The 10,831-nt window shown below is 48.2% G+C and overlaps 1 protein-coding gene across 1 annotated transcript; it reads left to right on the top strand.

Annotated features, from left to right (window-relative positions):
• Positions 1–513: 513 nt before the first annotated feature.
• LOC120986071 lies at positions 514–10,040 on the top strand. Its single transcript, XM_040414432.1, has 2 exons — positions 514–963; positions 9,136–10,040. The coding sequence occupies exons 1-2, from the start codon at positions 627–629 to the stop codon at positions 10,038–10,040; spliced, it is 1,242 nt and encodes a 413-aa protein (XP_040270366.1). The 5' UTR covers positions 514–626.
• The last annotated feature ends 791 nt before the right edge of the window (positions 10,041–10,831 follow it).

Raw genomic sequence — 10,831 nt, forward strand, 5'->3', positions numbered from 1 at the left:
TTGCCACAAATTTATTTGGATCTAACCGAATTTTTCCCAAAAAATTTGGCAAAACGGCGAATCGAATTTTGAAAAAGTCGCTCATCTCTAATTAGCATACTTGCTAATGTTAACAAGTTCGTAGGAGAGGGAAAAGTGTGCCACATTATTTTTTTTGAAGGTTTGATCATGCAACTGGCCGCCCCTAGGGCCATAAAGATGTCCCGAATACCCAGATGTAGGAATGCCCGAGTGGTATAGGGTGGCCTTAAATGTCTCCTTATGTTGTATGAGTGTCACGGTGCTCCTACCTGAATACAGCTGGACCCCAGGCGTTGGCTCCGAAGCAGACAAATAGGGGGTAATAATTGAGGGATGAAAGAAATAACTTGATTCCAGACCTTGTGATGAAGTTGAATAGCAGTTTTACTTTGGTAAACATTTTCCCAAACGGTTTACAGACTTTGTCCCAGCAGGCTTTAGCATTAAACTCTGGCAGGCAGGGGGGGCCGCATTCCGGGCAATATGGCCGCATTTTTAAGGAGCTCCACACTTCACAGCCACAGCAACGCTGATCCAGCACCCTCAGGTGACCTACACTGGCTAAAAAAGTTTCCACAGCGAGTCACACAGCAGCGATACTCACAATGGTGAGAGGTAGGAGAAGCAGGGAGCCCCCGAGGCATCTGGCAGATTTCTTCTTGACAGCTGAGGGCGGTGGGAAAGATAAGCCAGCGCGCCAGACATCGCGCTCCTCCAGCTGCAGCAGCTCCCCCTCGGCATTTATAGAGGAGGAAGAAGATAAGAGAAAAGCAGCACCACTAGCAAAGCTGCAAGCTCCAGGCAGAGACACAGCCACAAATGGGAGTAAAAGCACTAAACCTGCAAGGTCAATGCAGAGATCAAAAAGCCTCAATATAACACAGCAGGAGATTCTGCAAGAGGAAGAAGATGCAGCCTTCTCAGATGCCTCAGAATCTAGAAGTCCAGCTAAGCAGACTGTTGGTAGTCACTCTCAGGAAAGGAGAAGGGGAACCATCTACACCCTGGCCCCGCCATGTCAACCCGCCACAAATGACACTGACAACCAAGTCAAGTTTATAACCTTTATTTAACGATTTTGTTGGGTGGTAGTTGGCCACTGCTAATTCTTTTAACGGCATAACACATAACTGAGCCCGTGCGATCAGCCAGCCGCTGGACTCCCAGCGGGCAGATTACGCCAGTTCACCTGCTCAGTATCCTATTTCTCTTTACCTGCCGCCAGCTGTGACTTAGTAGGATGCCACAATGAAAACATGAGCCATCAGCCCAGAATTCACAAAAACCTCCATAACCAAAAAACCACACCAAAAATAACCTTCGTACCCAAACAACAGGGAGGGAGGGAGGGACACAGCGCTTCTGCCAAAGAGGAAGAAGGAGGGGACACAGGGCCTTATAATGGGGCACCATGCAGCACGCCCCTTCCTGCACGGCAGGATGACATCATTAACCCCCAAAGCACCAAATCCTGACCAAAATCGAATGGGGCCCTAGAACAAGGATAGGGAACCTGGGAAAGGGGGACCCCCAGTCCCTGTACACCCTCCCTATATGGTCAGGTGTCCTCCAGACTGTTGGTAGTCACTCTCAGGAAAGGAGAAGGGGAAGGGGAACCATCTACACCCTGGCCCCGCCATGTCAACCCGCCACAAATGACACTGACAACCAAGTTAAGTTTATAACCTTTATTTAACGATTTTGTTGGGTGGTAGTCGGCCACAGCTAATTCTTTTAATGGCATAACACATAACTGAGCCCATGCGATCCGCCAGCCGCTGGACTCCCAGCGGGCGGATTACGCCAGTTCACCTGCTCAGTATCCTATTTCTCTTTACCTGCCGCCACGGAGGAGACCCGCCCTCACACGGGGCTCCGACCACCACCCAACAAGAACATGGCCTGTTCAATCCCATCCTGGAGACCAGAGAGAAAAATATCTAGGCCGATATCGGACAAGTGGACACCATCCGGCCTCATCAACGAGCGATTGTCGCCCTCCAATTGTCGATGACGAACAACCACCCCACCGCGGGATCTAACAAAACGGGACATTCAAGCGTTCACCGTCCGCCTGCACTTCTCGATGGCCTCACCATCCCTACCACCTTGCCACACCACCCGCGGTATAATCTCGGACCATACTAAAACGACCTCCCGGAAAAAGACGGAAAACATTCTAAATCAGCCCGCATGAGCGTTAGGAGCTCCAGCAACGGCACGGACCCGATATCGTTGCCCCCCGCGTGGACCACCAACACTTCGGGACCACCCGCCTGCATGCCAATCTCCACCACTTGTGACAACAGCTGGGACAATCTGAGGCCCCGGATCCCCCTCCACGACACTCTCACATCACTGAAACCCAGGGATCTCCAATCGGGTCGACATTCGGCTCTGTGTGCTGCCCATAAATGTAGGAATGACCCACCATCCACACCGTCGGTCCTACTGCGCCTGTGAAGAAACAACCATTAAAACCGCGAAAGCATAACCATAAATTGAACACAAGCGATCAATTGAACAGGCCCCCGGGGGGGGGGGGGGGGGGGGGAGGGGAAACCGGAGACAGATTCCTTTTTCCTAATTTTATTCATTTATTCATTTCTATCTATATATATCTATATATATATATATATTTTTTTTATAACAGGTCCGGTCTAATATACCTCGCAAAACAAGCAGACTTCCATCTACCGATCCTCATGACCTCAGACTCTGGCAAACCCGCCCTAGCGGCTTCAGTTGCCACCCCAATACAAAATGAATGAGTGCCAAATTCCCTGGGATTCATCCCAGACAGCTCTAAACAGGACTAAAAAACAGAAGTGAACTGGAACTTGGTCAGAGGAGAGCCGTCAGCATGCGCCAAGAAAGTATGGCCCACACCCTGCATGGAGCTATAACTATACGTCAGCCGAACCGGGCATGCCACACCGGGAACCGGGTGAAGGGGGATCCATGAGCCGCTACCAAACTGGTCCGTCTTGGAGTGACTCACCCTGATCCTCAATGAGTCATTACCCAGGACCACGTCGGCACAAGAAAGGCCACCCGGTCTGCTACCCGCCGGAGATACCAGCTCGCTGATCCGTAGCGCTGCAAAGAAGGCTATACTGAAGCTGGCAGAAAACAACGCAACCTCGAAAGGGGACCCACAGACCTCAGAAAGCTTAGCAATGAGTCTGCCTAACAGATTAAATGACACCGGACGCCTACATTCACGGTATACAAGCTCCTTCCTCCACCGCCGAAGCGCCTGGCGTATAACAAATCTCTTAGTGACATCCGGCCAATCGCGCAACCTAAAATGGAAGGCTATTCCTGACAGTCTACGCTGCGCAACTGAAGCTGACACCCCACTAGCGCGTAATTGCAATAACCATTCAATCGTTACCTCCAGGCGGAGATCATCTCTGGAAACCACATCTCGACCCCCCACCATGCTCTCCCATTCCCCCCACGCCTTACCATGCGCCTGCCAGGTTGCAGGGGAAACCGACGCCTGAATCAGCGGCATCAACTGTCGTCCACCAGGAGCCATAGGTGCTGCGGGCACTCCTTGCCTTCCAGATCTGCCTCCGGGTGAAGGGTCCGAAACTCCTGCCAATGACAATGGGAAAGAGCATCAGCAATCTTATTCTCCACCCCCGGAACATGACGAGCCCTGAAATAGATGTTAAACTCAAGACACCTAAGCACCAAATGCCTGAGCAAGGACAAAACCGGGAGGGAAGAGGAAGAAAGACTGTTAATCCCATAGACCACCGACAGATTATTCGTCCAAAATGAAACATGTCTATTGGATAAACTCCTACCCCAAAGCTCTACAGCCACAATAATCGGGAACAGCTCGAGTAACGTGAGATTCCGGCACAATCCGGAGGAAGACCATGACACAGGCCATGAGGCAGCACACCACTCATTCCCAAAAATGGTACCGAAACCACATGATACCGCGGCATCGGAGAACAGACACAACTCAGCATTAGTGATGAGCGGCAGGTGCCATATTCGATTTCAACGAAATTCGCGAATATTCGATAGAATATTCGTTTTATATTCGTCGAAATCGAATATTCGTCATTATTCTTGTTATCGCGATTAATATGCGATTTAAATAATCGCGTATTGCGATTTTAACTTAAAGGCTACTCTCCTATTGAAATAGCAATGCGATTAATTCAAGTTATAATAATCGAATTTTGATTTTAACTTAGCACTGCTATATTCCATATTCGTTAATTCTAGCTTAATATGGAATATAGCAGTGCTAAGTTAAAATCGAAATTCGATTATTATAACTTGAATATATATATTTTTTTATTGTTATATTTTTTTCTTTCCCACTTCCCTAAAGTTGTTCTTACCTGTCCTTTGGATTCCTGGCTTCCTGGCTGCTCCCGTCAGTGCCCGTTGCCGCTTCTGCCGACTTCCGTGCTCATGGAGCGTCCCCATCACCATGGAAACGTCTCCATATACTAGAATGTACTGTCAGATTTGAGAATTACGTGAAAAATCCCAATTCGATTATTTCAAGTTATAATAATCGAATTTCGATTTTAACTTAGCACTGCTATATTTAATTCTAGCCTAATATGGAATATAGCAGTGCTAAGTTAAAATCGAAATTCGATTATTATAACTTGAATTAATCGAATTGAGATTTCAACTTGGACCTGGTTTACTATGGTTGGCTTGGTAGAATTAGCGAATATGACGAATGTATTCGTCATATTCCACAAAACGAATATGACGAATGTATTCGTCATATTCCACAAAACGAAGATAACGAAGTATTCTGCATCTTCGTTTTAGCTACCTATTCATCAACTTCTCTAATTCTAGCAATCATATAGGAAACTTTACTATAGAGACAGCTAAGTTTAATTCGCTATGCGATTATATGACTGCTTTTTTTTTTTAAATAAATAGAATAATTATAATACCTGATAATTATTATAATTATTCTATTTATAAAAAAAAAAGCAAAGTAATATAATCGCATAGCGAATTAAACTTAGCTGTCTCTAAAGTAAACTTTCCTATATGATTGCTAGAATTAGCGAAGTTGATGAATAGGTAGCTAAAACGAAGATGCAGAATACTTTGTTATCTTCGTTTTGTGGAATATGACGAATACATTCGTTATATTCGTTTTGTGGAATATGACGAATACATTCGTCATATTCGCTAATTCTACCAAGCCAACCATAGTAAACCAGGTCCAAGTTGAAATCGCAATTCGATTAATTCAAGTTATAATAATCGAATTTCGATTTTAACTTAGCACTGCTATATTCCATATTAGGCTAGAATTAAATATAACAGTGCTAAGTTAAAATCGAAATTCGATTATTATAACTTGAAATAATCGAATTGCGATTTTTCACGTAATTCTCAAATCCGACAGTACATTCTAGTATATGGAGACGTTCCCATGGTGATGGGGACGCTCCATGAGCACGGAAGTCAGCAGAAGCGGCAACGGGCACTGACGGGAGCAGCCAGGAAGCCAGGAATCCAAAGGACAGGTAAGAACAACTTTAGGGAAGTGGGAAAGAAAAAAATATAACAATAAAAAAAAAAAAAAAAAACATTTCAAGTTATAATAATCGAATTTCGATTTTAACTTAGCACTGCTATATTCCATATTAGGCTAGAATTAAATATAGCAGTGCTAAGTTAAAATCGAAATTCGATTATTATAACTTGAAATAATCGAATTGCGATTTTTCACGTAATTCTCAAATCCGACAGTACATTCTAGTATATGGAGACGTTCCCATGGTGATGGGGACGCTCCATGAGCACGGAAGTCGGCAGAAGCGGCAACGGGCACTGACTGGAGCAGCCAGGAAGCCAGGAATCCAAAGGACAGGTAAGAACAACTTTAGGGAAGTGGGAAAGAAAAAAATATAACAATAAAAAAAACCAAAAAAAAACGAATATTCGAAATATCGAATTTATATCACTATATTCGAAATATTCGCGATTTAGCGAAGTGCCGATATTCGCGAAAAAAATTCGATATTCGAATATTCGCGCTCAACACTACTCAGCATTAGGGACCTTGGACATATAACACGTATGCCCATTATAGGCAAGCAAAAAAGACCTCCAAACCCTTAAATCGTCTTTCAAGGACCTAGTAAGTCTAATACGATGACTCTGGGCTTTAACCTTCCTAACGGCTAAAAACCCATCAATCAAGCCGAGAAGCTTCTGGAGCTTCTCGGCGGGAAGCCTAAAGACCATATCTATCGTGTCAATCTCGATCCCCAGGAAAGACAACCGCGTCACAGGACCCTCCGTTTTCTCAACCGAAATGGGGACCCCAAACTGAGACATTCTCATCAAAAAATTGTCCAACAGGGATCGACAACCGCCCTCCGGACCAGGGGAAACAAACAGGAAGTCATCTAGGTAATGCAAAATAGATGTAGACCCAGTGTCGTAACGAACAACCCACTCCAAAAAAGATCCAAACATCTCAAAATAATGACACGATATGGAACATCCCATTGGGAGGCACGTGTCATAGTAAAACAGACCATCTACACGGCAACCTAGCAAATGAAAACAATCAGGGTGAACCAGGAGGAGGCGGAACGCCGATTCTATGTCTGATTTCGCCAAGAGAGCCCCCCTACCGGCCTCCCTGACCAACTCGACCGCCCTGTCAAATGAAACATATGACACTGACGAATCCTCCGGGGTAATGGCGTCGTTCACAGACGAGCCCTTGGGATAAGACAGATGGTATATCAACCGAAACTTACCCACCTCCTTCTTAGGGACCACCCCAAGCGGAGAAACCCTCAGGTTGGGTAAAGGTAACTCACTAAATTGACCCCTCATACGCCCCAACTCCACCTCTTTCTCAACTTTTTCCCTGAGGACATCCGGAAAATCACGGTCAGACCTCAGATTATCAGACAAAAACGGACAACGACTTAATACAAATGAGATAAAGAACCCAACTGAAAACCCCGCCCTCAGCTGCTCAGCTGCCTGCCTATTGGGGTAACTGTCTAGCCAGGGGTGCATCTCTGACACGCTCACCGGGGTTCTTATGCACGCCCTGTTCGCCCTGCTTGGGGGGTCTAATGGGAGGACGGGAGCACTTATTAGCTGAATGGGGGCCACCACATGCAGAGCACTCGTGCTTAAATCTACACAATCCCGCAAACCTGCAGTTACCCTCGTTGAACAGCCAACATGACCCCGGTCGGCGGACGGCCACCGGACCCGGGGAAGAAGACCCCCCTGGACCAGCGGCCACCCCCGAAAAGGGAGGAGGTTTTTGCCCCACCATCAACCTGAGCCAGACATCTGTGGCCTTAACCCCCCAGCCCAAATCTGGCTGTAATGCCAGGCGGCGCCTAAATTCCTCATCGTAACGCCACCAAGCAGTGCTGCCATGACTCTTATAGGCGCTGAAAATGACATCCTGGTATATAAACAATTCCGAACAGCGTTCGGGATGGCGCTGTCCCATGATACAACCCAAAACCGCAAAGGCTTGCAACCAATTATTCATCGTCTTCACTACTTTCGGTCTCCGGGAAGCGTCTCTCCTTATCCACTGTGTGTTGGTCAACAGATATGAGGGACCAGATGTCTACATACTGGTTAGCCCAAACCTTCTCTCTAACAGCCTCCTCTAAATGGGCCCCTAGCGAGCTAACTCCACAGAAACAAGAATCCTTGTAAACGCTAGCTAATGCAGGCACAGGCTTAACTGGAGGAGGCAGGGGGGCCTGGCTTAGCGGGGGCTGACTAAACTTCTCCCACAACGCTTTTAACAGCGCCGCCGTGTCCGAACCCCCACTGCCCGGTCCCCACTCCCCCGTGAACTGGTACTCACCAGACGTAAAAGGAACCTGCTCCACCATGGGACCCGGCGCAGCAACTTCAGGTTGCGGAAAGTCACTGGAACCAGGCTATGGACCCTGGAGGAATGGCTAGGCATCCGCCTCTTGCGTGTCCTGCGCGACTCCCGACCAGACTCTCCTGAAGCAGCGGAGGATCCCTCTGAGGAGGATGGGGACCGCCACCTAGAAGATCTGGAGCGTCTACTCCACCGCGAATCGCCAGACCGGCGACGGGACTGACGCCTATGCGATCCACGCCGACTCCGCCTCCGGCTCTCAACAGAGGAGGGTGACGAATCTGATCTAGCTCTGCGCCTGTGTGACCGCCGGGGAACAGAAGGGCTGGCCTGAGGCTGCTGGGCAGGAGCCCCCGCAGCAGCTGCCTGAGGAGCACTCACAGGAGCACCCACAGCAGCAGGTATGTCTATATTGCCCCCCACAAGGGCAGATGACAATGTGGTTTCAACCTCCCCTTGCACCATAACTGCAGAGGGGGGTGGGAGAGGTGGGGGTTGTGAATTAGGGGGGGTAGGAGGCGAATCCCCAGAGGGAGGGCTACTAACATTCGTCCCCATACTTGAATGCCCCACTTCGCGCCGCACTGCCGGCAAATACACTGAAACCGGAAGTGCGGGCGCCGAAACTGGAAGGGGGCGGAGCTACGGCCAGCGCAGCAGAGAAGTGCTGGCCGGCCGGGATCGCAGCTGCACCAGCAGTGCTTAAGGTACGCAGTGAGGGAGGGGGAGGGCTATGTCCGAGCCTAGCGGGGGGGGGCAGCTATGCCGTGCAGACCGCCGAACCCCCGACAAAGCTCCAGAACTAAGGGGCACCCCAGAAGCGTCACCAGCGGTCACCGCAAGGCCAGGGGCAGACGGCAGGGGGGATCCGAGGCTGCAGAGGAATGAGCGCAGCCAGTCCTCACCCCCCTCCGCCATACGGGCCATAAACATATCCCTCAGGGGATCCATGCTTCCTGTGCAGACTGAACGCTGATCTTACCAGACACAGCGCTTCTGCCAAAGAGGAAGAAGGAGGGGACACAGGGCCTTATAAAGGGGCACCATGCAGCACGCCCCTTCCTGCACGGCAGGATGACATCATTAACCCCCAAAGCACCAAATCCTGACCAAAAAATCGAATGGGGCCATAGAACAAGGATAGGGAACCTGGGAAAGGGGGAAGGGGGACCCCCAGTCCCTGTACACCCTCCCTATATTGTCAGGTGTCCTCCAAAAAGCAAGGATGGACAATAACCAATCTCCTTCATATGAGGTAGGAGCTTCCGCTTCTCCATCGCCCCACACTATGGGAGTATTTGCCCATATACCCACTTCTAATGACGTTATCACGGTAGACTTGATGAAAGAAATGCTAATGGCTTTAAATGGCTCCATCAAAGCTGATATTACACAAATGTGCAATGCTCTTTCCACAAACATAGAAGAGCTGGGAGACAGGGTTAACCACATTGAAAATAAAATGGCGGAATATGCAGGCGCACACAACACCCTGGTAGACGCACATAACTCCCAAGAAGATGACATCACAGCTATTAAAGCGAAACTCGCAGACCTAGAAGATCGCTCTAGGCGAAACAATGTAGAATTTAGGGGGATCCCTGAGACAGTGCCCCCAGGAGAACTCTCTAAATATCTACAAAAAGTGATGCAATCCCTGCTACCAGAAGCCTCACCTCTCGACCTCACTGTGGACAGAGCACACAGACTTCCAAAACCCAAAACCATCCCAGAAAACAAGCCGAGAGACGTCCTCGCCCGTATCCACTTCTACCATATCAAAGAAGAAATTATGTCTGCGGCGAGAAAACTGCAATCTCTACCCGAACCATATGGGCACGTTATCCTATTCACCGACCTTTCACAAGCAACTATACTGGAAAGAAAGAAATTCTATCCAATAACTTCATGCCTGAGAGAAAATAAGATTCCTTACAGATGGGGCTTTCCTACTAATTTAATCCAACAAAAAGAAGGGACAACTCACATCATCCAAAACGTGGATCAAGGGCAAAAATTGCTCAAACAATGGCAACTCAATACCATGGATACAATCACTACAAGAAAGAAGAAAGAACTCTCCACTATACAAGAAGAATGGATCTCGAACCCTCAGAAGACCTGAATTTATGCAGAATGTGAAGTGAAAACTCTGGCAGGCAAATTTAACTCTGCTACATCTGTTGCTCTCTGGCTCTGCTGTGCTGACAGGCTGGCTGTATAACTCAGCTTCTTCTTTATGCTGCAACTTTTCTCTTTGTAGTCTGTCTCTTAATTAGGCCAGGGAAATCTCCTCCTGACTCCTGAGGTTTCAAACCGTGGCCTCCATATCCAGCAGAGCTGAAGGTGCTCTGGCTGGCTTGGCTAGACTAGGCCTGGGCATGTCCAGCAGCATGTCCTTCCCCTAACTGGGGGTAAGCTAGACTGCTCCTAGAAACTAGTCCCCACCGTTCCTGCAGGAAGAGGGACTCGCCCACTCCTCCACAGAGGGGGGTTAGAAAGGAATGGAAAGTTACATTCTACCTAACGGTAGCTCTTCCGTATTTGCTGCCACCTGCTGGTTAACCAGGCATATTACATATGAACATAACAGTTGCAAAATAGGAAATGCACAGTGTTTGGACCAGAAATAAATACACATGATGACAAGAGGTTAACCAATAAAGACAGTAGCGAGGTGCAAGGGTGGTAATGCCCCTCTGGGGCGTTACAAACACGCCCTTTTTATTGATACTCCACCCCCTTTCATGTATGTCCCCACTCCTTTCGTGTCATCCATGCCCTGTGCGGAGGATTTATCAACGCTTCTGGGAGTTCAGGAGGTCTCCTTCTTTTTGGAAGCCTCCCGGAGAGTTGACGAGTTTGTACGATAGGTATAATGACTTCTACATACATACCTACTCACCCTACATGTAT

This window comes from Bufo bufo, chromosome 1, assembly GCF_905171765.1.
Source record: "Bufo bufo chromosome 1, aBufBuf1.1, whole genome shotgun sequence".
Lineage (NCBI taxonomy): Eukaryota > Metazoa > Chordata > Amphibia > Anura > Bufonidae > Bufo > Bufo bufo.

What these genes read in the sequence shown, in the direction of transcription:
- LOC120986071 (XM_040414432.1), top strand. Translation starts at nt 627, where the DNA reads ATGGTGAGAGGTAGGAGAAGCAGGGAGCCCCCGAGGCATCTGGCAGAT. An exon ending in AGATGCCTCAGAATCTAGAA is followed by an intron (nt 964 to 9,135) that starts GTCCAGCTAAGC and finishes TCCTCCAAAAAG; the next exon opens with CAAGGATGGACAATAACCAA.